Raw genomic sequence first — 27930 nt, 5'->3', positions numbered from 1 at the left:
ATGCCATTTTCTCAAACTATTATCAGTGTTGATATGTCTATGTCCGTGTTTGAGTCTATGTTTCATAGGTGGTAATTCATAACAACAACACACAAGTAAAACAATTCTTATAGAGAACACAAATATGTTAAATCTAATAACAGAATCAGTTAATTCTGTTTATTTAGTTACATTTTCTGTTTGTTCCATTTCCATATATAAAACTTTGAATCATTCTCACAAATCAATTAACAAATTCATTCATTATTTCTTCTCCCTTCACATCATAATACAATAAGATAACAAAGGACTAATATAAAAACCATAAGAGAGAAATCAAATTTATTTTATTTTCTGCAAGTTGGATACAAAACTTGAACCAGCAAAACCAGCAGAACCACCAACAACACAGATCAAAGCAACCACAGCCTGTAACGCAACCTCGACAACATTATCTTCGGGAACAAGATAAACAAACAAAGGACCTAAAAGAAGTAAAACAAAGCTGAGTGTGAAGAGTGATCCTGGAGTTGATGGATCAGTAGCAGCTGATAAAACACCGAGTTCTTCAGCTTTTGAGAGGAGACCAAGTTTCTCTATTGTTGATAGCGATAATCCTGCTTTCTCGGCGGCTGATAATAAACCTGCTTTCTCTGCCTTGGTTAACAGTCTCAGTTGCTCCATTCTTGTGAGGAGTTTAACAGATTGTGTCGATGTTACAGCACTCCTTGGTTGTTCACCAAGTGGGAATACAGTTGAATTCTGCAATTGTACTAGTGACTTAGTAACTGTAAGAAATCAAACTTTTGACCCCAAAATACATGTTTTACATCATGTCATGTGTAGAAATGCTTAAATAGGTCTGGCCTGTCAAAAGAACTTAAAGCCTAAACGTGTTCGGAATGGCATTGAGACTGACTGAATCGCGGTGAGCCACTGCGATTTTAGCAAAAACTACACTGTGGCTTCAACAAAATCATGTCGTTGTGATTTTGGAAAAAGCTACTCTTTGTGACTTCAACAATCACAATGTCATCATAATTTTATTTAACTCACCGCTCATCCAAATATACACTAAGTAACTATCATCATCTGTGTTTAGGTCTTGTCGTACCTTTTTGAAGGTCTGCCATATTAGCTTACTTAAAAGCCTATTAAAGTGAAAAATCTACTATGATTACAACAATGAAATACCTTTAGATATGTTATGCAGGTTTAAGTTTCTATGTGGACTAATGCTAAATTATCGAAAAGGTTAATAAACCATATTCTTTTTTTTGCAGTCTAGTCTTCAGTTAAAAGTTTTATACTACATTTGATCTTGGACAAAATATATTTTATTCCAGGTACATATAAACCGATTTAGTATTTGCAGAGTATAATTGATTAAGAGGTGTAGAATGGATTAAAATTAAAGAAGATTAAATTTTTATGTAGGCTAATCCATAAGTTATTGAAAAAGTTTATAAAAATGTTATTTTTAGACAAACTACAAAATCTACTATGATTACAACAATGGTATAACATTATGTTTAACCAATTGAACTCGAATCCGGCTTCCTTAAGATTCCCTGCACTAAAGCATTCGAGATATCAGTGGCCGTTTGATCAAAGAACAGACAATTTGGATTCAAGGTCAATGTTTTGAATTATACAATCAAAATTAAAATCTATTTATTTTGGATTGTAAGATCAAAATCGGACAACCACCATGTCCCGAATGCGTTAATTGGGATTCCCTCCTGACAGTAGAAAATCCAAATTCGTAGAACTCATGCAAAAATAATTGCCATTAACATTTGTGTTCAGTGTTGTTCACAAGTTGTTATTTTCATACACAAGTCCTATAATATTTTCAGAGCTAATTTTGTTTCACCAGAGGCAACCACACACTGCAACAATGATTAGTCATTGATTACAATTTTATTTTTTTTTACTTTGGTATACTTATAGGTATATATAAAACAATTTAGTATTTGTAGAAAACAATTGAACCTAAACAAAACATGTTCTAAACCAATTTTGATTATTTTATTTTCACTCTAAATTTTTTTAAAATCGTCCAAGATCATCTCAAATAGTGTTCATTATATTATAGACATGTTCCAGTTCCATACAGCATAATATTGCATAAAAGAATCAAAGCAATTATGTAAATCATCAAAAATCAAAATAACAAGTAAGAATTATATAGTTAATGTTTTGCACTGACCTTTTTAGAAGCTACAGTTTTAGAGACAGAAGGAACTGGTTTGGGAGTAGCCATGGATTTGACCAGAAAAGGTGAGAAAGTGTGAGAGTTTTGTGTTGAGGTAGGAGAGTAGAAGATCAAGCTGTTACTACAAATGGATGCTGAGGCCTTCATTGTCATCATCATAAGTTTCTTTCTTTTCTTTTTTTCTTATCACTTAGTAGTTGTGATGAACAAGAGTATCATAAGCAATGATAATGAGTGGATGATGATAATTGATGATGAGGCAGAATAGAGACCATGGTCCATGGATTGGTTTTCTATTATGTTTTTTATTTTAAAGTTTTATTTTTAGAGTTAAATATGTTTTTATTCCTTATAAATATATCAATTTTTTGTTTTAATTCCTCTAAAAAATGTCTTTGATTTTTAATCCTTCACAAGTTTTTCATCTTTACTTTTGATCACTCTTTTAAAATAAACTCATATGTAGAATTCATATTTTTGAATAAAATTTTGCAGAAAAATTCATAATATTATAAGAATCTCTCCAAAAAAAAATAATTTTTTTTAACAAAACATGAATTAAGTATAAATTTTTATAATCATTATGATTAAGTTATCGCAAATATTGGAAACAGAGGTGGATAATATAACATTCTTATGTTTGATAGATGTGTGTAAAAGAGAGTTTCTCAATACACTTGTTAATTAAGGTGTAATGATACACTGATTTCCTAGATCAATAAATTAATAATTATTTTTATAAAATGAATTATTTGTGGACTTTTATATTTTAGAAAATAACATTTCATACTAAATTTTGTACATTTTATTCTAAAAAAATAATCAATATTAACATTACGAATAATAAAATTGAGAAAAATTAAATTTACTTTCGCCAACACTTAAATAAGATTTGTTTATGTAACCAAAAAAAAAAATAAGATTTGTTTCAGGAATTGCATATGAGCCAATGACTTGGTCATATACAACAAATCCAACCTTGTCCAAGCCGCCGTTGCGGTTATCTCCTTCGCGATTTCTCTCAAAACTTTATCTCTGAAGACAATGACACTTCTCGTCTTGTCCACTATATCTTTAGGCCTCTTGATGAAATATGACTGTAAAACTGCATGGCCATGCCGAACTAAGTCAATATAAGATATTGGACTTATTCGTTATTCAGTATATTTCAGAATCAAGAAATATAAACATTGATCTATACAAGGGTGACAATATCTATGCCTTGGGATCAATAGAGATATCGAGACAAAGGAGTAACTGTACACATAAGTATTATCATGGAAAGGTTTCGTCAGATCACTTGACATTCTTGTCACTTGGGTAGCAATGATGTGTTGCTAGATACCGCTCATTGTTTATAATATTAAATATTAGATTTAATATTATTGCCAACGTGACTAGAACCTATAGGGTCACACACAAAGAACAGTCAAAAGAGAAATATATAAGTATGACTTATATAAGGGGTGCGTTTAGTAAATAACGCTAATTAGTTAGCAAAATTACTAAACTCGTTGTTGGGCTTACTGAAGCCCAATAGTGACTTATGACTTGCAGAGCACACTAGAAGTTCTATAAATAGAACTCTGGTGCTGAAGTTTTTGGTTACACGTTTTTGAAGCAACCCCTTTCTTCTCTGCACTTCCAATTCATTGGCTAGCACCGAGTTTTGGAGGAGCACTGTTCGTGTGGACTTGCTAGAGGCTTTGCTGCTTGCTGCTTGCTTGGCTGTGATCGAGATTCCAGTTTCCATTTCCAGCTTTCAGATTCCACAGTTCAAGGTAACAATCGAATCACTGATTCATGTTTGAATTTCGTAATGATCCAAGGAAAGAAAATCGAAATTCTTCTTCTTCTTCTTCTTCTTCTTCCGATGTGTATGATATCTTTCGATTTTCCTTCAGTCCTTTATAGCTTGGAGGTTAATGCACAATAAACTCCCTACCGATGAAAACCTATCTCTTCGAGGCTGTTCAATTCCCTCAATGTGCAACTGCTGTTCAAAACACATTGAAACTTCATTTCACTTATTTTTTGATTGTTATTATGCTACACAACTGTGGAATTGGTTATCTTCCATTCTTAACATCAGTCTGCACTTCACTTCTTATGAGGATGTATGGAGGATTTGTGACAGGAACTGGTCGCCACAATGCAAGATTATTGTTAAAGCCAGCCTTATCAACATTATTAACACAATTTGGTTTATCAGGAATCAAGCAAGATTTAATGACAAACTCTCAAAAGCTTCTGGTCACTGTCCTATTCAAGAGTTCACCATTCTAAAGCATTTCAATATCAAGGTCCATCCTCCAAATGCTCCTCTTATCAAGGAAGTTATTTGGTCCCCTCCAAACATTAACTAGATCAAATGTAACACTGATGAAGCATCTATTTCCAACCAATTGCAATCATCGTGTTGGGGTATTTTTAGGAATCATAATGTTGACTGTATGGGCTGCTTTGCTTCGAATCTAGGGCATGGTTCAGCTATTATGGCAGAATTTGTTGCAGCAATGACAGTTATAGAGATTGCTTCTGATAATTGTAACAGCTCGATTTTTCGCTAGATTTATTTTATTATTTATTTAATTGCTTTTATGTGTGTTGTATGTGCTCTTATGTGATTATTTGCCTCTGTGTGTATTTTTGGTCGGGAATTGTAGAATTCGTGTTAGAAGGGTATTTTAGTCATTTTGGACTTAGGGGTATTTTGGTCATTTTATGAGTAGGGGTAATTTAGTAATTTTGCTGAGGATTGTTTTTAGTGTTTAATGAGGGTTGCTATTTTACTAAGTTATCGGAGATTGTAGTAATTTATTTATTTATCGGTAAGTGACCGTTAGTATTATATTTTTACCGTTAAGTGAGAAGTAACATTTTGGTTGGAATAGAAATGGGTTAGGCCCATTAAGGTGTTGTGAGTTGAGCCCAATTAGATAGAACCTATATAAGCTCTAGTTGGTAGAGAAAATAGGGTTTTTGCCAACATTTTCAATTGAGAAGAGATAGAGATAGAGAGAAGGAAAGGGTTTGAAGAGAAGGATCTAGAGAAGGCTAGAGGGAGGTCCAACTTCAAGGATTGGAGCTAGGATTGGAGCTAAAGTGAAGCCTTAGTGTTGATTTTGAAGAATTAAGGTAAGGGGGTTAGAATTCAAGCATAATCAATAGTTGTAGTTTATCCCTAATTCTTTGATTAAGTGGTTAATTTGATTTTAGATGTAGAAATTCTTGCTTAATTATGATGATATGATTATATGCATGAATTGAATGTTAATTGTGTTGTTGTTGTTGTTGAATTTGTATGTTAAAATGGGTAGATATGAATATGATGAGTTTTTGTATGAAATTGATGATGAATAATGTTGTGGTTGTTAGATGATGAATTCATGTTCAAATGTTGTTGTTGTTGTTTAAACATGTGTTGTTGATGAATTGATGCATTGGGTGTCATTGAAATGATGAATTGGTGATGAATTTGTTGTTGTTGTTGTTGTTGAAAGTTGAGAAAGTTTGGTGATTTGATGAATTTTGTTGTGTTGATGTTTTAATCTCAAAACTTGTGCATGTTTAAGTGTTTCGGAACATATATGACCTATAAACATCTTTGGGATTAAGTTTTGGGGTTTGGAAAGATCAAAATGGGAATTTTTGGGTGAAAAGGGTTGGAACCCGTAACAATTTTTGACAGAAACTGTGACAGCGTGCTTATGCGTGCTGCAGCGTGCAGTTTCTGGGGTTAGGACGCTTAAGCGTGCTCCAAGCGTGCTAAGTCCATAAGCTACTGGAACTTGGACGCTTAAGCGTGCAGAGGACGCTTAAGCTTGCAGCTCCCAGTTCAGCCACTTTTATTTCTTCGCTTCGTGCACTTGGGGACCAATATGGGCTTTCTAAAATGTTTCTTTTAACTTGTTAAACCTCTGTTTATGCACTTAATCCTACTAGAACATGGTTTGAATCGAATTGGACTTTAATTTGTGAACTTTCACTTAACTTTGGAAAAACGGTCCAAACGTCTATTTTTTTGAAAACTCGTTTTTCTCCGGAAATTGAAGTGGGATTAAAGTTGTATAATGTTTATAAGATTTCTAAAAATGGTTGTGATTGGTTTCATCAAGTTTGAACTTGTTTTGCTTTGAAAATGAGAATTTTTGTGAAAAGTGATAAAGTGAGACGAACTTTGAGTTTTTCATGATTTCGTCACACTTGGCCGGTGAAACGCCAAGGTATCCTCTACTGCACTCATATGTAGCCTAGAGGTATACTTAGTTGAGGCATTGGAACTTGTTTACTTAGTTTTGGCTTAAATGCTCAATTATTTCTAATGTTGTGACTTTGAGAGACGAATTTGATTGAAAATGATTTTTGGGAGCCAATTGCCTATGAATCCTTTGTGGATAGTTGATATAACTTATGTGAAGATGATTGGTGGTGTATATATGTGACAACTATTTGTTGGTTGAATTATGGATGTCGTTGGTGATTGTATATATGTTAAGTGGTGGTGAATTGTTGTCGATTGCATATATACAAGTATTGGTGATGTTGAGGTGATTTGTTTGTGTGAACATATGCATTGTAGTCGAGTCATATGTTCATGCATTCATGACTGATGGTGGCGGATTTTATGTCCAATTGAGGTGATTACGATGTTTTTGTTGCATCAAAGGTGATGACCTTGAGGTGATATGGTACCATATGCATGGATGTGTCGAGTTTAGGCATATCACATTGCATGCGTCTTGATTTGTTGTATTGAATGATGAATGATGATGATGAGTGTGCTAAATGATTATACACTTGCAATGATTGAAGTTGTTATATGAATGTGGATGTAGAGGTTAAATGTTCATGATGATTATTTGAGAATTGAACTGTTTATTTATATCAAGTTATTTATATTGATTATGATTGATGTAATACTAACCTCCAGTGGTTTTGACTGTCTACCTGTCTGTATGGATGGGTAGACGATGTGCAGGAGTAGTCCGCTTGCGGTGAGTGCTTGGATAGCTGGAGTTAGCCTCCACTATCATTTGGAGTTATAGTTTAGGGCTCTGATTAGGTCGAGTCAGTGTCTTTAGTTGTGTTGGACTTATTTTATTCATTTGAGATGTACTGTCTGTTGAGATTTGGAGAATTTTATGCGGATGATGTATTGACCATGTTAATTGTATTGATTTGATATGGATATGTATGATTATATGTCCGCTGCGACTGTTGAGATTTATATCTATGCATGCAAGTTGTTGTTTAGTTTGAGACGTAGCGTCTATTTCTTGAATATTTGCTATATTCGCGTGTTTTATCGCTTAAATAGAAATAGGGCGTTACAATAATGGTTGGGATAATTTTTTGTTAGAAACTGACTCTAGAATTGTTATGCTTGCTTTGTCAACAACCTTTTTGGTTCCTTGGAGCATAAGGAACAGATGGGGTAATTGCTTACTTAAAACCAGTCAAATGAACTTCATAGTGAGTCATATTTATAGGGAAGGAAACACTTGTGCTGATTTGCTTGCTAACATTGGTTTAACGATCGATGACACAATGTGGTGGGACAATGTTCCAAATGCGATTAAGTTTGACTTGGTTAAAAACAAGTTAGGTCTTCCTAACTATAAGTTTGTAAATTTCTAAGGATTGGCTTTGGTAGAGTCCTCCAATCCTTATTTTGTACTTCTTTTTCTTTAATATAATATTTTGGTGGTGCACTGCATCACTTGTTTAAAAAAAAAATTACAATAAATTTTCATAATATATTTAGTATGTTATTTTTGCAAATATAATTATTATTTAAATTTCATATTTTGAACCCTCGAGTCACGATCCTGACAACGTCACTAACTCTCATTAGTGAGTAGATTGTAAATTTGTAGTGTGATTATTCTCTTATCTATTTGTATCTTATAAATAGGACCCACATGCAATATAAAGTTGACACTTTTGAAGAGAATAACATATAAGCTTTCATCCTCTTTATTTTTGATCTTGTCCTTTTAATTTATTTGATAAAAATATTTTTTTTTTGTTGTCAACTACCTTAGTCACTAGAAATTCACCTTTAAAGTGAATAAGTGAGGTGTCCGAGGTTTGAACTTCAACCCCCTGAATATATTATGCATTGTTCATACCAACTGAGTTATGTTTATAGAGACATATTATTCTTTTATTTAATCCCAAATAATTAATCTAGCGGTTTATGAGACACGAAATAGTTATATACATGAGGTATAGAGTTCAATAAGAGTTATAAAGATTTGTTCGTACCTCCAAAGACCGTCTTTAATGAGGTGTCTCAAATTTTAAGACTTGGTACATATGAGGTATCTTTATCGGAGAGAAATAATTTTGGGTATCTATAAGGCACAAAGTCTCAATGGAGACCTCTAATCTTAAGTGGGATCCACATTTTTTAATATCAGAATATTATAATATAATGATAAAGTTATTGATAGATGATTAATGAGTCTCATTTAAGATATTTGTGTGATGATGAGTTGGAGGTGTTGAGTGCTTATTATATACTCTTATTAAAAAAATATTAATGAAGGATAATTTTAAAAATGATCGTCAACTATTTACTACTCGCTCTTCTTTCAATTCTATAATTTATCTTTCATATACTATTAATGAAGGATAACTTTTAAAATGACTTATAATTCCTTTTTCCCATACAACATTAATTACACTTTTTAATTTGTATGAAATGATCAAAACGTCATATAATTTAGGACGGATTAAGTATCAAACATTTGTCTATAAAAATAAATCAGTGGGTTAAAACTCAAAAACAAAAAAGTAGGCAAAAACCTATAAATAGGATACAACCGTGATACTTTAAAAAAAAACTACAAAATAAATGTCAAAATAGAATCTATGGGGTAAAACTCAAAAACAAAAAAGTAGGCAAAAACCTAGACTAAACAAGCATAGAACAACGAGAAGGTACAACAATAAAATTGCATTCACACGACAATCTACAATAACAACAACATTCTCAAACAAACAAAATGACACAAAACAGATGGCGAACAACAAAAGAAATATAAATATAAATAATATTGATAATCAAGAAAGTGACAATTAATTAATTACATATACGATATATCCTAAATATAAGTAACATCACGTATCCGTGCGTATCGATTTTTCATCGTCTATCTCTCGTGTATTCCAAACATATCTGAAAAGTATCGAACAATTATATTTTTTAGGGTTAAATATGTTTTTGATTCCTAAAAAATTGGAACCTTTTAAGTTTGACCCTTACATAATTTTAGTAGTGATTTTAGTCCCTATAAAAAAATTATGCATTTAGTTTTAGTCCCTACTAAATCTAAATTTGTTTAATTATGCTTAAACTTTTAAGATTTTGAACAATTTTTTGCAGAACTGTAATAACATTATTAAAAGTTCATCTGCAAAAAATTATCTCAAAATTTCATTTCTACGCCCAAATTTTTGTTACTTTTATCTTGAACTTTTGTCTTTTAAAAAATTATATTTAATTCATTTCATGTTAAAAAATTCTAAATTTTAGTAAACAAACCTTTTGCAATGTTCTAAACTTGTCTCAAAAAAATCATTCAAAAATTTAAGAGTTTAAGGATAATTCAAAAAACTTTGTTTTCGTAGGGGCTAAAACTACATATAAATTATTTTTATAGGGACTAAAACATACTTAATCCTATTTTTTAAAATAAAATTTAATCTCCAGATACTTTTCTAAATGAACCAGGGAGTGTCTGGCATATATTGATACAAGATATGTATGGAATATTGGTACGTCATACCCAAGGACGGACCCAGGTAGAGCCCTCTGTGGGCCTGGGCCCTCACGAGTTCAAAGATAAGAAAAGTATAATATTATATATACAAAAGGCACGACAAAGAGAGAAGTAAGGAGTAGAAATACTATTCTTTTAATAATTTAATAACACAAAATATATATAATTATTTTACTAGTGTTATGAGTTCTTATTATTTAAGTGAATTTATATTATTAGTTTTGATAGTGCTTATTTTTCCCTTGGTATATTTACTTTTAGAATTATCTCTAATACTAACCATGACAACTGCAACAATTGAAAAAAAAAATGTTAAAAATATTATCGAGAATAAGATGCGGAATAGAAAGAGAGATGAATGATAAAATGAGAAAAATGGTTGATTTACTTATTCTAAGTGATGTTTTTATTGACATTGCAAATGAAAAAATCATTCAATGTTTCTAGAATATGAAAAAATGGTAGAAAATGATTATAATGTATATTTATGCTTTTAGGAATGAAATGTTATATATGTATGACCTACACTACTTAAAATTTCTGGATCCGTCTCTGGTCATACCCCCTCCATCCCAAAACGTAAGCAATAATGTGTCAACATAAGTTGATGTATCTAATATAAATTTTGATTAAATACGTTAATTTTTGTTGATAAATTTTTACTTGATACATTTTGAGACGGAGGGACTAGATCTTAAAGTATCTCGACTTTAGAGCTTACTCCCCTTCTTTTCACAGAACACCGACATGACATTATTACCCTCAATTTTCCTTTAAGATTACGTACGTGGCATAGTGAAGTGTGTCCGACAGAAGTTGATGTAACATGCAAAAGAACTCGACAGACGAAACACAAATGTGACCGTAGATGTTATATACAATCTTCTCCATTCATCACCACGTGTAACTTTTCTTATGCCTTTTGTCATAATAATTCACAAACAGCACAACACATACACAACACAACCATGAACATTGAATTTGTACACATGATATGATACAACAACACATCACCTTCCTCTCTTCTTTCTTCTAACTTCTTAACACCTTCTTCAATTTTCTATATTTTTCTTCTACTTCTTTCTTTCATCTAACTCTTATTTTTTTCTTCTTCTACTTCACAAAATTCTTAGCTTGCCACCCTGCAACATTTTTATCCTCATAATTCCTATTCTGGTTTGTATATCTTTTGCTCACAAAATTTGTATTTGTATTCTCATATTTTGTGTATTTAAATTCAACCTCTTTTAACTTTTTTGTTTGTGTATATATATTTTTGCATGATTTTTAAGGTGACCTGCGAAACACAGACACTAGACACGACATGAATCCATTGACATGGAAAATAATTTGAGAAAATAATGTAATTATATATGTTGTGTCTGTGTCAGGGTCAAACACTGATGCATGTTTGACATTGAAACACCTCTAATTTGAGGAGTGTCCGTGTTTCATAGAAGGTGGCCATGTAAATTTTAATTTGTGTCCCTAACTTGTACTTGCATTACTTTGTTTGGTATTTCTTTCCCAGAAGTTTTTTCAAGGGAGTTCTTTAGTTGAAGGATTTTCCTCATTTTCTCTTAGGTTTTAATGGAGGTAATAATAAAGAAAATGTAATTAATCAACTTCATTATTATTATTTTAGGTTTTTACTTATCATGTAATATACTAAAATTAGTGTGAATGTTTGCATTTTTATTTTTTTTTTGTTTTTTTTCAGAGGTTTTATGGTGAGAAAGAGCAACACTCAAAAGAAATAGACCTTACTCTTAAGCTTTCTACTTGTGGTGAAAATGTGGAAGAAAAGAGGTTGATAAGGTCATCATCAATTGCTGGAGAGATAGGAAATATTTCTGTGTCAAATTGGTGTTCCTTTGTGCCATCTTTAGAGAGATCTTGCTCTCTTCCAGTTGATAGTGTGGAAGGATAATGTTGCTAAAAGAGAGGCATAGAAGTGTGGCAGATTCAGAGCTACATGGTAACTTTTGTTTATTCAGCAATATTATATACTCCTTAACTCATTCTAATTTTCACAGTTTTAACTTTTAATTTTTTATTTGGAGTAAATATCATATTTGATCTCAAATTTGTTGGACCATGTTAAATTGTGGTTGCGGTTATGTTGTAAACCTTTATATTACGGAAAAACACAAAAAATGTGGTTGATATTGTTGCGGAGACCTCAAAATCCTTTATATTTTGGCTACAATTGTGGCATTCAGAGCATCCACAATCGTAGTAAAACTAAAGAATCCTTAAAAGAGTCACATGTATTAAGCACTCAATGACTCTAACGCAGCATCGTATTAAAAACCACTAAATGGGTCTTAAATAATAACTTTATATCATTACATGATCAGAGTACTTGTATAAGGGATGACGTGACCAACTTTTACCTATTTTCCTTCTTATTTTAATTGTGGGACCAGTTTTTTATCGAAAAGATAGAGTCTTTGTATATATGATGATAACAAATAGGTATTCATTTTTTTCTTCCTCCAACGAGATCCTTAATAGGTTGGTGTCTTTATTAGGTAAAAGACTCTTCATCAAAGATGCTATTACATTATCAATATTTTTATTTCAAAATGATCTTATTGTCCCTTAGTTGGTATTTACATCGTTGGTATTTACGAATACTATAATGACATTATCAATATTAGGTAAAAAAGATACTGATACTGTGAAGGTTTTTTACATAGCTTTGGAGACTATCTGACAGCATTACATCTGCAATTGCGGCAGCATTTGTTTGTATTTTGCCGCAATATCACATTTTGTAGCATGACCACAGTTGCAACCGTAATTTAGAGCCATTCTAACCCTGCTTTTGATTTTTCAAATTGTTATCCTACATGTTTGGTATCATGTTGGAAAGCCGATGAACGCGCTTCAAAATGACACTAGTAGTTGACACAACGTGCGATACTATTGTTTAATTGTTCGTGTCCTAGTGTTATTGGCGATTAATGCTAAAGAGATACTCAAATTTCTAAGAACAGGAACATAAATGGTTGGGAGGAACTATATTTTGTGTACTTTTCCAGCTTTTGTTAGATATGAGTCATGACAAATTTTCGGTCATTTCAGATGAGAAAAATAATTAAGCTGAGTTATCAAAAGACATATGGCTACGAGTTTAGGAGCAATGGGAAAAAACAGAACAAATTTGGAGGTTTCCATGTTATGAGTGTTAACCAATGTTGTAAAAACAGGACCGAACCTGTCGGTACTGTCTGTTTGCTGGTTGGTTTGATCCCAGTTGTACCGCAATATAGTTAAACTTGATTGAACCAGGTTAAACTGCAACTGGCAGAACTTTTTTTTTTTTTTTTTTTTTTGTATTTTTGTATTTTTGTTTTACATTTCTAATAGTCTTTTACTCTTCTATTTATTTTTCATATGGCTCAACCGTGATTGAACTAATTGAAATTATTGAATCATCTGGAGGTCCTACTGTATCGATCTCCGGTAACATTTTTCTTGATTAAGCTTAATTGTTTTTGTATCCGATTTTGAGACGCCTTTCAAATTTCTTAGCTGTTTTTTCATCTGATTTGTCTTGTCTGAACCTAACTTCTTTTCATCCTAATTGATGCATTCACATGTGACACATATATAGGTCCAAGATATTCATCTGAAGGAGTAGTTGATTCCAAATTTCAGATATCAACCAAGCATGAAAATGGTTCAATGGCTTTCAAGAAACCAGTAGGCAAGGAAATTCCACTTCCACCTAAGTTTGCTAATACTAAACATGAGAATCGAGCAAAAAAGACTACTCTCCCCGACTATTGTAGTCTTAAAGGTGATGTGATGGAGATATTGAGACAAATGCCAAGCGTTACAACGACTGGAGATGGCCCAAATGGGAAGCGAATAGAAGGGTTTCTGTACAAGTATAGGTCTGGTGAAGTTTGTATTGTATGTGTCTGCCATGGTAGTTTCCTCACTCCAAAGGAGTTTGTGATGCATGCTGGTGGAAAGGAAGTGGCTAATCCAATGAAGCATATCACTGTTTTTCCAGTCTCATTTTAGAGATCGACGGTGGTAATGTCTTTTAGATTTCGTCTTTGTTAGAATGTAAAGGTAAGTGGAAAAAATGAAACCATCTTTGACTTAGTTTAGTTTCAATGATTATCCTATGCATTGTTCAAGTAGTTTGTGTAGAAGAAAATTTCCATCGAAAAATCGACTCATGAAAAACTACGCGGTATTACTACATTTCTGAAATGCCTCTAAGTGGCTAACAAGTTTTACTGTCAATAGATCACACTCGATCATATGAGTGACTTCAGAAGTAGTTTTGATTAAAGAAACGATTTTAATGATACGACAATTATGAATACTAATGATGTGTATGAATTAAATCATTCATGGTATAATGGTGTGTGGAAGTAAGTTGAAAACTGTTTATGAAAATGTCATAAACTATTTTCATAAATTCGATCAAACAGTCTCATTAGTGTTTATGTCAATAAGTTTAGTCGATCCGAAACAGTCCCTAAAATGGTAAATGAAGAATATCACTAACCGGTTAGAGTTGTCTATCATGCAATGCATGTGCATGATATTAAACTGTCATCAAGGTGACAGACATAATAAAATGGTTTTGTTCAAAGTCAAGAGACTCTAATGTGATCTAATGACAACATGTGAAACAAGATAACCATTTGTTCTGAGAAGCATTCGGGGTTGATTTAGGGTTTTGAGCTGCATCTGGTGTTCCTTTAACATTCTGTTGCACTGGCTGCTTCACTTGATTTCTCACGTCTTCGCTTCGTTTCGCTGAAGGTGTTTTGTCTCCATCTGTCATTCTTCACATTACAAAAAAAAAAAAGTCAAACCACTTTCTCAAGAAACCTAGAATCAAACAAAGATCATCATTCTAGTAGTTTAGAAAAATGTATCCAATCATAATCTCAATAGTGACATCAAGGTTTTTTATGTCCCTGCGCCCACTATAGAAGCCACGTCAGTTATACTTGACTGTGGCTCTTAGCGAACTAAAGATCACAACATTACCGCGATTGCAGGCGGAATTGTAAAGATTAGTAGACATAACTTACACTTTAAACGCATAAGATCTGGTGCTCCCGTCTGAATGATGAGAATGATCATTATTCGAACTAGAAAGAAGTTTGGAACGTGCTGCCGCAGTAGCAGATGTCGAATCTTGTTTACTTTTACTCTCTTGTTCTACAGTAGATTCCATTATAACCTGTCTCATTGTCTCGGCAGCTTTTTCCTCAGTTACTCTCGAACCACCATCTTGTTCGCCAAAATTTTGACTAATAGCATTGAACTTAGTACCTTGTGGTTGAGGTAAAATTGGATGATGATTGGTTTGAAAACCATCAGAAATGTTGTGACTGTGATTATGATCAATAGGCTTATCCAAGTCACCAGATTTACTCAAGTGATTATGATCAATGGGATTATCCAACTCACCAGATTTGCTCAAAAAAGCAATATCATTAGAGAAACTCATAGTTCCCATATGAATACTAAACAAAGATTCATTAGAAGCAGTGCTCCATTGATTGTTTGATTTGGTTCTATCAAAAACATGTAATGGAATTCTGTCTGTGGGAGATGTAGCAGCAGGATCCTCTTGTCTTTCCATCATCTGTATTGGAGGGTTTTGTATTGTCTTAGGAACAACATCTACATCACTAGATTGTTTTTCATGCTTTGACATTGAGCTTATTGGAATATCATCTTCACTAGATTCTGAAGTTAACACGATATCTGTTCGCGATTTTGGATGTACAATGGTATCTTCCTTGGTGTTACTTGAAGCATTTAGAGAATCCTGCATGTGTTGTTGAGTTGAAGTTTCAGAAGAAGCTGTGGAAAATGATGAAACTGATGAGTTTAAATTGTTAGCAACAATATCTGTTCCAAAATGAGAAATTATTTTTGGACAACCTATTTTAAACAAATGGTTAACACAGTTTAAATAGGTGGTAAATTATGTTCAGTAAATGGTTAATGAATATAAAAGGTGTCGAAACTCTTTAACCACCAACATAATTTCACTAACAACGAATTTGAACGTGATTAACCACAATTTTCAGGTATTCAACTCTAAATGTAGTTGAACACCTGAAAATTATGTTTGGTTGTTAATGAGTTCCGACATCTACTATATCCATTAGCCATCTGCTATACGTAAATAACCACATATTTGAATTGTGTTAACCACTTAAGAAGTTATTGGAAAACTAGTCAAATTTTAGTTGTTCAAATAACGCAACTGTTCCAAAATTTCTACTAGATATGCCGGGGTAATAGTACCTTCATGTTTCTTATCAGTTGCACTATCAAGTTCTTGCTTTTGCGTTGATTCAAGTGTGAACAAAGGGTCTAATTGTTGACTTGAAGAGGAAGCATGAAGAGATTGTGTTGTTTCCTCATGACTAGGTAAGCTCCAATAATCTTGATGATGCCATTCATTACCATGATCAAGATGTTCGACAATCTTATTCGAGTCGGTGATAGTACTTGTTGGTACTTCGAAGGTATTTCCTAGTGATGAATCATTTGTAGATGGTTGGTGCAAACTTGACTCAAAAGGTACTTGATCATGCAAATTTTCAGATTGATTTGTATTCACATGTGTGATGTTAGTAGTGGTATCATCACCAAATAATAAGAAGGGATTTTGTGATGTTGATGATGATAATGAAGAAGTTTCTGAGTTATTTGGAAATGAAGGATGAAAATCACCAAAAGGGTTAGCATTATTTGCTTCCAAATGACTATTAATTGAGTTTTCATCACCTTTTTGCATCATTGAAGAGTTTGATTGGTCATTGGTAGGAAGAAAAGTTGAACTTTCACTATGAGGTGGTGTAGTAGAATTAGTAGTGGTTGCATTTGGAATAAAGTGAATGTGATCTTCTGAAAGTTCTGGTTTCTTTTCTGTGATGAATGGTTCACTTTCACTTAAATTTGTTGAAGGATTAGTTCTTGGATTAATACTAGATCCATTGCCACTTCCAGGTTCCATCAGCCAACAATGTCAAGTGATTTTTAGGATCTTGATATACTGCAAAACAAGAATTTCAAGCAAATAAGAAACCATATTCTTAAGAACTACAAGGGTTAGATGCCTGCTATGAAGCACATATAAAAGACACGACACGAATACTGACATGCCGACACTATCAATAATTTGAGAAAATCACTTAATTCAATGTAATTATAAGTGTCGGTGCAGATATGACATGTGTCTGATATCGAGACACGTCTAATTCAAGGAGTATCCTAGAAATATACGAGAAGTGATATTTGACTTCTCTAAAGTGAGCAGTTAATAATGCGAGTGAATCCTAAACTGGACTGGACTCTCATAAAAAAAAACAATGACCAAAGTATTCATAAATTTGTTGGTCATTTTTGTCTTGTGATGTCAAGTTGAACCGTCAACTAATCATGCCTAGTCAATGATTGGGCTAAATTGCAAAAGCAGGGTGGACAAGAGTTTGACTGCTTCTTTTCTTTTCTCATCCTATAAGTTTCTCGCACGTTCTATGGAGTTCGGATTATAGAATTCGAACGGCATAAACACCTTATAAAAATCTTCAAAAACACGTTGAAATATTTCAGATTTTAGAATCCGAATAGGGCGCATTAGAAACTCAAAGGGTAGAAAAAGTAATGGCCGAAAAGTAAACCATAAATCATCAAATTACATGAAATATTTTACTATTCATCTGCTGATTGGTGACAAAAAAATTAACTATTGTTCATCAAATTAGAAGAAAATTCCTACTATACATCAACTCATACTTCTATTAAGCCATATATTTTTTGTAGCCAAACCTTTCTAATGCACATTGGATTAGGTAAGGTTTGGTCACACTTGCATTTTCTTAACAATGGTGGATAAATTGTGGAATCCATTTAAGAACATAAATTGAATTATTTGTATAAGAGTTAAAAGATAGGAAGATTATTAAATCCTACATGACAAATTTTGAAAAAAAAAAAAAACAAAAAGAGTTTAGAACAAAAGGTGAATTTTTTGTGATTCCAATTATAATTGCACCCTGCATGTGTTACATAAATTAGGTTTAGCCTGTTAGGTACTTCCTTTCATCCACAAAACCTCAATTTTTCATTTTATTTGCAATGTGCACAATTACAATTCCAACAATTTCATATATCATCATATTATTAATTTATTTTAAGAGTAATATTGAATATTACGAGACGAAACACGATTAACACTTACCGAGTCTGATTTCCGTCAAAGATCGAAGTTGCTGGATTTTTTGTTTAAAGTTTCACAATGTTCGTATGTTTCTTGCCTCTACTCCTTCGTAAGATATAGCATTACTCTTATTTTGAATGATAAATGCAATTCTCAATTCTTCAATTTCTGTCTCTGGGTCATGCCTATCATAAAATCATAAAAAAAAAAAAAACATTACACAAACAGAAATGCAAGATGCTTATTTCTAACAATTTCAACAAAGGATTTGGTCAACAAAACAATGAAATATGATGGATATTATGGCAAAGCAAAAAATTAAAGAAAACCTATTTTTAAATGAAAACAGAAACAAAACCAAAATTTGTAAGCCTTGATGTAATGTTACCTCAATCTCAATGTAAGAACAAAAAATTCAGGAATTAGATTAATTGAACAAAGTAAACCTTGAGAGAGAGAAAGAGATTGCAACAAGAAAAGGTTAAATAAAGGAGACAGGGCGTTGCACAAGGTTAGGCGTTTTCCTTGACTAAAAATTAAATAGTCGCTTAAAAATGTGATAGCCTAATTTAATGATCTTGGATTCAATATTCCGCGAGCTTAACTAAGTTGGGAGGAAGAACCTATTGTTATATATACGAGTCAGCGTTCGAATCTCAAACACCCCACTTATTCATCTTAGAAAGGTGAATTATAGCTATTAAGCTACTTGACAACTTCTTTTTTGGATTCAATTGATTTATTGTGCGTAGAAATTAATTTTGTATGCGAGTTTACGAGTTTAATTTATATACATCGTGTTCCATATAAATTTTTTATAAATACATTCAATAACGTGTTATTCTTTTTTTTTGACGGAAAAAAATCTTCTTTCTTCCTCTCTCTTTTCTCTCCTCTCAAACCCTAGTCGTCACCCCTTTTTTCTTCTTCTTCTTGTCAGAGGGGTGATTTAGGGTCAATTTTGACCCAAAAATCACCCCTCCGAGTTGTTTTTTTTTTCCTTCTGTCCTACTTAAATAAGTGATTTCACATATTTTCTGTTTTCTTTTGTTTGTTTTTGTGATTTCGTCGTCTCTGAACGACTCTGTTTGTTTTGATTTCCTGTCTTTGTGCGGTGTGTTTTTGATTTCCCGTCATAGTGCGGTGTTTATTTGATTTCCCGTCTTAGTGCGGTGTTTATTTGATTCAGGTTGAAAGATTAGCTTTGAGCAAGTGCAGATTCGATCAATGACAATGATTTTGGCGTCGTCAACGTTGCAGATCCGGAGACATGAGTATTCCGGAGACTTGAATATAGTCATATTAGTCATATTTGTAGGCATAGATATTTTGCCGTTTTATGCTATTAACATGGATGCTGTGAGTTTGTTCACAGATTCATCCTTTTTGTTTTTAGCGAATTTGGATTTGTATTGTATCGATGTACTCTATCAATTTGAATGAATGAATATCGTTTACTTTTGCAAAAAAATTCAATAACGTGTTGTTACAATATTTTATGAGTTAAAAATACATGACTTGTCATACCTCATTAACTAATGTGTCAACATATCATTGAATGTATGTAAAAAATTTATACATTTTTTTTTTTGAACAAGTCAAAATGAGATATATTAACAAAAAAATTTGATCCCTAGCACAAGGAGTGCCAAAGGAGACAAAAGAAGGTTACAAAAAAGTTCCAATCAAAACCACAAAAGACATGAATGAAAAACACATCAGCCAATCCCTAAACAAGCAAGGGGACGCTGCCACAATAAATGATAACCAAATGGAAAGCACACATTTTTTTGCTTTCAACCATTTGAGAGATGTAATATTAACCTTCTCAAGTAGATGCTCTGTTGTTTTAGCTGTGTTAGCAAACAGTCTTTGGTTTCTTTCATTCCAAAGAACCCAAATACCACAAAGCCAAATCAAATGGAGAAAAGACCTTCTTGGAGCATAACCACTTGAAGAATAAACAAACTGATAATAATGGTCCAAAACCTGTTGAGGATCCACAGAAAACACGCCAATCCAAGTTTTAATTTGTTGCCAGAGATCATCAAAAATAGGACAATGAATAATTAAGTGGTCTATTGTTTCATTTTGTCCACAACCTGTAACACATAATTGAGAATCATGAGAAATAACACTGTATCGCACCAAGTTATCCTTTGTTGGCCATCTATTGCGGAGAAGACGCCACGCACAAATAGAGACTTTCAAAGGAGCACTCGACATCATGGCTGTGCATCTCCTGCCGCATGAGCATTTGATACACACCATGAACAGTGTACCCATCACCAATGTTGGGCCGCCAAAGCCAGACATCTGATTCAGTATCCTGCAAAGTAACGTTAGAAAGCAAATTCCTAATCTCCACTACCAACTCCTCCTTCCAAGCTAACAAACGACGCCTCCACCTCCAAGCCTCCCCATTTTCACCCCAACCCAAAGCGTACAACTCTCCCACTGACAAGTCCTTATGGATCGATAAATCATACAGTCTCCTAAATCTCTCCATGAACGACATTGTCCCCATCGAACAATCCGACCAAAAGAAAGTATTTAAGCCGTTACCTAAACGTTTTGAGATACTTTCTTCAAACCAACTACCACCTTCCACGCCTATTCCATTTTGAATTTTAATTATCTCCCTCCACCAAGCTGACCTCGTCACGCCACCCTCCTTCAACCGACCACCTTGCTCCCCATACCGTGAGGACAACACCTTAAACCACAGACCCTCCTTGTCCACTAAACACCTCCAACACCATTTACCAAGAAGAGCAATATTAAACTCATGTAATCTCCTTACCCCCAGTCCACCAATCCCCTTATTCATGCAAATAGTATTCCAGCCTACCCAGACAATTTTTCTATGATCCTGACCCCCACCCCAAAAAAATTTAATTAAAATAGATTCAATGGAAGAGATTATACCTGCGGGAGCTCTGAAAAAAGAAAGGGCGTAGACAGGCAGTGAAGACACGACAGACTTAAGGAGAATCAAGCGACCACCATAAGACAAATTTCTACTTTTCCATTCCGACAGTCTAGATCTTAGGCGCTCTATTACGGGTTCCCAAAAACTAAGACGTCTAGCATCACCACCAATGGGTAGCCCCAGATACTTAAAGGGAGTTTTACCAATTTTACAAGACAAAATTGAAGCGGCTTCTTGTAACCAAGATTCAGCAATGTTAATACCAACCAACATGCTCTTGTGGTAGTTTACCTTCAAGCCAGACATATTCTCAAAAATAACAAGGAGTGCCCTCAAAGCGCGAACACTCGCCCAACTCTTGACACCTAGCAGAAGCGTGTCATCCGCGAATTGCAAGTGGGAAAGCACAGTGGGGGAGTGCATTCCTTTAGAGTAACCAGTAAGAAGGTTTGAATTTACTGCTGAAGTCATTAGAACATTCAAACCTTAAAATCTATTTTAATATTATCAATCAATTAGTTTATGAGATTAATTTTCTTACATCGATGATGCAAACTTGTTTACACACGCATTCAATCAAATCATGTTAAATAAATATTTGTAAAAATGTTTTAGGAAGTAACCCAAAAATAGGTGGTATTATGGTGTGATTTGTTGGATGCATATGCAAAAAAGTGTTTTACAGACTTTGTATAAAAATTGAATCCTTAGTTTATTATTTATAGGGTTAATTATGTTTCTAGTCCCTATAAAATAGCGACCTTGTAAGTTTAGTCCCTACTTAATTTTAATAGCATTTTTAGTCCCTATAAAAAAAAATTTACTTATAATTTTAGTCCCTGCTAAAACAAAGTTTGATTAATTATCCTTAAACTCTTAAATTTTTGAACGATTTTTTTGAGACAAGATTAGAACACTATGAAAAGTTCGTTTACTAAAATTTAGAATTTTCTGACATGAAATGAATTAAATATGAATTTTTTAAAACGACAAAAGTTAAAGATAAAAAGTAATAAAATCTGGATGTAGAAATCAAATTTTGCAATAATTTTTTGCGGACGAACTTTTAGTAATGTTCTAAACATGTCTGCAAAAAATTGTTCAAAAATTTAAGAGTTTAAGCATAAATTAAACAAATTTGAATTGAGTAGGGACTAATACTCAGTGCAGAAAAACAAAATTAGGGACTAAAAATGCTATTAAAATTAAGTAGGGACTAAACTTACAAGGTCGCTATTTTATAGGGACTAGAAACATAATTATCCCTTATTTATATTTGTTGTATGATTATTAAAAATAGAATTTAGGGTTAAATATGTATTTGGTCCCTATAAATATATAAACTTTTCGTTTTAGTCCCTCTAAAAAATTTCTTCAACTTTTAGTCCTTATAAAATTTTCAATCATTACTTTTGAGCCATGCTTGCCCTTGCAGATTGGGAGCACGTGGCGAAAACCATCGGATTCAGACACATATGAGCCAACGAAAGGTCATCTGATCTAAACTGTCGAATGTGACAACGTATGGAAGAGGCATGCCGCCCTTGGACGAACAAAAAAGGAAAAATCCACATCTTCTCCGCGATCAATAAAAACCCTATACTTTTTCAACAAACTTCAGAAGTCTGGCGTTACCTTCATACAAAATAGTGCCCCAAGCATCTAGAAACTACATGGATCCTGTTAGTGTATTTAATCACCACCAGAATCATCACTTCATCTTTACCCAAGACTCGTGCTTGGGGGTTGTGGATCATCAGTACTTTCCTAGAAGGATGGGTAGCCTTCCAAAAGGATCCAGAGTACCCTTTGAAAGAGAATCATCACTTCGTCTTGACCCAAGACACGTGCTTGGGGGGTTGTGGGCCGTCAATATATTCCTAAGGATCTAAAAACCCTCTAGAAAGGCTTAGACACCCTCCGGAAGGTCTCCCAAAGGACTAGGCGCGCCCTCCCTAGGGCATCGCCTTCAACAGCTTCTAGAAGCCTCTAGAGGCAGGTAAAAAGACCTAAAGCCCAATATGCTTGGGGCTTAAGTCACGCTAAAACAAGCCCACAAGAGGGCTATAAATACCACCCTTGGGATTTGTAACAGCTCGATTTTTCGTTAGATTTATTTATTTTATTATTTATTTATGTGTGTTATATGTGCTCTTATGTGATTATTTACCTCTGTGTGTAATTTGGTTGGGAATTGTAGAATTCGGTGTTAGAAGGGTATTTTAGTCATTTTGGACGTAGGAGTATTTTGGTCATTTTGAGAGTAGGGGTAATTTAGTAATTTTGATGAGGATTATTTTTAGTACTTAGTGAGAATTGTTATTTTACTAAGTGCTAGGGAGTTGTAGTAATTTATTTTATTACCGGTAGGTGACCGTTAGTATTACATTTTACCGTTAAGTGAGTAGTAACATTTTGAATTAGATTAGTAATGGGTTAGGCCCATTAAGACATTGTGAGTTGAGCCCAATTAGGTGAAACCTATATAAACTCTAGTGTTATAGAGAAATAGGGTTTACCATCATTTTTAATTATTAAGAGAAGAGGTAAAGAGAGAGAGGGCAAGAGAAGATAAGGATTGAAGAGGAAGATCTAGAGAGAGCTAGAGGAGGCTAGAGATTCAAGCTTTGGGAGCTAAAGTGAAGCCCTAGTTGATTTTGTGAAGAATTAAGGTAAGGGGGTTAGGCTTTAATCATAATTAATTGTAGTTGTTCTTCCCTAATTCCTTAATTAAGTGGTTAATTTGATTTTAGATGTAGAAATTCGTGCTTAATTGTGATGATATGATTAGGTACATGAATTGAATGATAATTGTGTTGTTGTTGTTGAATTTGTATGTCAAAATGGGTATATATGAACATAACGTGTTTTTATGTGAAATTAATGATGAATGATGTTGTGGTTGTTAGATTGAGGATAAATTCATGACTAGATGTTGTTGTTGTTGTTGTTGTTGTTAGATGTGTTGTTGATGAATTGATACATTGGGTATCATGAATTGGTGATGAAAATTGTTGTTGTTGTTGAAAGTTGAGAAAGTGTTGGTGAAATGGTGAATTTGTTAAATTGATGCTTTAATCTCAAAACTTGTGTATGTTTAAATGTTTTGGAGTGTATATGACCTATAAACATCTCTGGGATTAAGTTTTGGGGTTTGGAAAGATCAAAATGGGGATTTTTGGGTGAAAATGGTTGGAACCCGTAACTGGTTTTTGAACTTCTGGTGTAGGACGCTTAAGCGTGCTGAGGACGCTTAAGCGAGCTACCCAGCATGCAGAAAGCGTGCTCCAAGCGAGCAATTCCAGAAGCTACTGGAAGTTGGACGCTCAAGCGTGCAGAGGACGCTTAAGCGTGCAACTCCTAGTTCAGCCATTTTTATTTCTTCGCTTCGTGCACTTGGGGACCAATCCGAGCTTTCTAAAATGTTTCTTTTGACTTGTTTAACCTCTATTTACACTCTTAATCCTATTGGAACTTCATTTGAATTGAATTGGACTTGATTTTGTGAATTTCACTTAACTTTTGAAAAACGGTCCAAAACGTCAATTTTCCGAAAACTCCTTTTCCTTGTGGAATTGAAGTAGGGTTAAGGTTGTATGCTATCTATATGATTTTTAAAAATGGTTCTGATTGGTTTCATCAAGTCTTACCATGTTTTGCTTTGAAAATGGGATTCTTTTTTAAAAGTGATAAAGTGAGACGAACTTTGTGAATTTCATGATCTCGTCATGTTTAGCCGGTGAAACGCCAAGGTATACTCTACTGCACTTATATGTGGACTAAAGGTATACGTAGTTGAGGCATTGGATCTTGTTTACTTGGTTTTGGTTCAATAACTTCAATTATCTGAAAATGGTGGAAAGATAGACGAACTTGGTTGGAAATTGTTCTTTTACACCAATTACCTTATAAATCTTTCATGAGTGGTTTTATATGATCAATTGAGGATATGTGAATTATTGTTGAAGGTTGAATATGATATTTATCATGAAATGATGTGTTGTTCCATTTTACTTGGTTTTTGGGAAGTTTATCGAATTGTTGTGGTAGTTTGTAGTTGATGTTGATGACTCTTATTTGATTTGTGATTTGTTGAATGTATGGACATGAATACTTGATAATGCAATTGTCGTTGAGATAGCCAATGTAATTGGAGATGTACATTTACATTGTCGTTGATAGTTGTTATGAAGTTGTGTATTATCGGGTCGTTGTTGTATGTCTATGCATCATATCATATGAGTCGTATGTTGAAATGTAAAAGGATGTGTACTTTTACATAGTTGTTGTAAGAGGAGGTGTACTCTTACATAGATGTGCGGTTGGCATCTAATGTTGTTGTATGGTACCACATGCATATATGTGTCAAGTATAGGCGCATTGCATATAGAGATGAGATCTTGTTGTGATATGTGAATAATGCTTGTTGGTGATAATTGTTGATGAGTGCTTACTTGCGATACTTGGATTGATTGTATGAATGTATCTGGAGGTTTATTATTCATGCAAACTATTGAGAAATGAATTGATTCATTTATGTTAATTATTATTTATTAATTATGATTAATGTAATGCTAACCTCCAGTGGTTTTAACCGCCTACCTGCCTGTATGGATGGGTAGACGCTGTCCAGGAGTAGTCCGCTTTGGTGAATGCTTGGATAGCGGGAGCTAGCTTCCGTTATCATTTTGGCGTCATAATATAGGGCTCTGATTAGGTTGTGTCAGTGTCCTTAGTTATGTTGGATTATTTTAGTTGAGGTATACTCATTGTTGAGATTTGGAGAATTTTTATGTTGATGTTTTGTTGACCATGGCATATGTATTGATGGAGATGTATGATTGTATCCGCTGTGCTGTTGAGATATTTTATATGTGCATGATGATTTTGGGTTTTGTTGAGACGTATCGTCTATTTCTTAAATATTTATTATATTCGCGTGTTTTATCGCTTTAATAGAGATAAGTCGTTACAAGATCACTCTCAAGGCGTCTCATAAACAGTCTAAACCCTGGTTTTCTAGTATTGTACTCACTGCGAGTACATTATTCTTAGCATGTTTTTCATTCAATTTTAGTAGGTTTTACCAGCAAAGCAAAGGAGTATTAGATCAATTTTAGAGTAACTCTATATTTGTATTGTTTTCTATATTTGAGTCTGTAATTCTATTCTTCCTGAAATATAGCAATTTTAGGGTATTCTTGAAGCAATTCACGAAGAAATCAAGCAAATCAGGCCCAACAAGACATCTGAAGATTTGCATGGACCTAGGGAAGACGAAGAATGAAGATTCAAGAGGCCTTAAAAGACTTTACAAAGAGAGGAATTCTGTTCCCATGTTCCAAGACAACTTACATTGAAGAACATGCAAAGAAAACAAACAAAATGGCAAAAAAAAAAAAAACACGGAATCGTCCGACGCACCACTGGGGGCGCTAGGCGCTCTAGAACAACAACACTAAAGAACCTGGCACAAGCCAGGGGCGCTAGGTGCCTCAGTCTGGCGGGCGCATGTCTCTAGGAGCCCCAAGACTTACGAAAAAAGTCATTTTTCTTGACTTTTTCGCCCCTGAAAGCCCATGTTTTTGGCCCAAGTTAGGTGCAAGCTTTCCCAATATGTATTGCCTTCCTCATTCACAATTTCTCATTCAGAACTGGAGCAATTCAAGAAGAAGGCAATTCTAGGAGCCAAGGAGGAGTTCTATCTTCTCCTATCTTTTCTAGGGTATGTTTTTATCTTTTTGTATTTTGTCTTAGTTATCATGTGTAAGTAGATATCTATAGGCTATGGTTCTAAGATGAACCTCTATTTATTTTGTTGGATAATTATTTAATTTAATGTTGTTTTATTTTTGTATATTTTTTGTTCGCTATTATGTTTTATTAGGAATTATTTATTCTGGCGAAGTGCAACCCTAGATTAGGTAGTTAGGTTGTGATAGGACCTAACATTGTTATTACTATATGGATGCTTATATCTTGATATTTATATCCTTATGCTAACTACCTATCTAGGAAGTAAGTGATTAGTAAACTAGGCGAAAGATACCAAAAGCAAGTTGACTCTAGTAGTAGGAGATGACATTACTAATATTGAGTAAAATCTGCTGAACCTAGGATGTAATTAGTTTAGTGATTAGGGAAAAAGCACCAAGGGGAGTAAACCTAATAAGACCATTGTCTTCGACCTCTTGGTGAGTTAGACGTTGATATGACTGACCGTTTGTAGAACTATCAAGGGGGAATGAGAGTGTGTTATGAGTGTCCTAAGATTCATAGATGGGAAAACTTTTAGGAACATTGACCTTCATTGCCTTTGGAAACCTAGGAACACCAATTAAAGTTTATGTTCCAATTACCTTTGAATTAACAAGACACCGCACGTAAGGATCACCGTGCGATCAACAGGTGCAGTTAGCCATTAGAGGATATACCTAGATCAACCGAGATAATATAGACCCCGAACGTAACGATCACCTTGCGATCAAGATGTGCAGCTTTACAACCGACTAGGTTAGAATGTCCCAACGGCCTCATCACTTGTATAGTCTACTTAAGATAACTAAACGCGACATGGCTGTTATTTAATATCCAACGAAATAAATAGCGAGGATTCAAAGAGTCCTAACCGCTGCTTACTTTTCTCCAACTAAAAACAGGTAACTTGCTCTATTGCAAACAAATAAAAATTGCATTATCTAATCCTTTACTCTTTTATTTTATATCGTCAACATAAAATAAGTAACACGAATTGTTTAGACGATTTGGTACACTTGCCTAATCCGACCAT

General features: G+C 33.7%; 2 protein-coding genes and 1 pseudogene across 3 annotated transcripts; 1 reads left to right on the top strand and 2 right to left on the bottom strand.

The window, feature by feature from the left end:
• Positions 1-127: 127 nt before the first annotated feature.
• LOC146936284 (wiskott-aldrich syndrome family protein, putative (DUF1118)) lies at positions 128-2389 on the bottom strand. Its single transcript, XM_085751215.1, has 2 exons — positions 2192-2389; positions 128-741 (listed from the first exon to the last, which is right to left on the bottom strand). Exons 1-2 carry the CDS (start codon positions 2354-2356, stop codon positions 322-324), a joined length of 585 nt encoding a protein of 194 aa, XP_085607341.1. The 5' UTR covers positions 2357-2389; the 3' UTR covers positions 128-321.
• Positions 2390-10935: 8546 nt separating this feature from the next.
• On the top strand, positions 10936-14287 carry LOC146936283 (ninja-family protein AFP3-like; annotated as a pseudogene). Its single transcript, XR_015030528.1, has 4 exons — positions 10936-11163; positions 11522-11583; positions 11708-11965; positions 13610-14287. The product of XR_015030528.1 is annotated as a ninja-family protein AFP3-like (transcript).
• A 134-nt stretch (positions 14288-14421) lies between these two features.
• On the bottom strand, positions 14422-18858 carry LOC146936282 (uncharacterized). The gene is made up of 5 exons (XM_085751214.1): positions 18597-18858; positions 18230-18393; positions 16288-17041; positions 15057-15837; positions 14422-14804 (listed from the first exon to the last, which is right to left on the bottom strand). The coding sequence occupies exons 3-5, from the start codon at positions 17000-17002 to the stop codon at positions 14630-14632; spliced, it is 1671 nt and encodes a 556-aa protein (XP_085607340.1). The 5' UTR covers positions 17003-17041; positions 18230-18393; positions 18597-18858; the 3' UTR covers positions 14422-14629.
• Positions 18859-27930: the final 9072 nt, after the last annotated feature.

Source organism: Medicago sativa, chromosome 3 (assembly GCF_051527215.1).
Source record: "Medicago sativa cultivar Bolivia chromosome 3, Bolivia_mono, whole genome shotgun sequence".
NCBI lineage: Eukaryota > Viridiplantae > Streptophyta > Magnoliopsida > Fabales > Fabaceae > Medicago > Medicago sativa.
The sequence above is the reverse complement of the archived record's forward strand: the minus strand, read 5'-3'. Positions and strand labels throughout refer to the sequence as shown.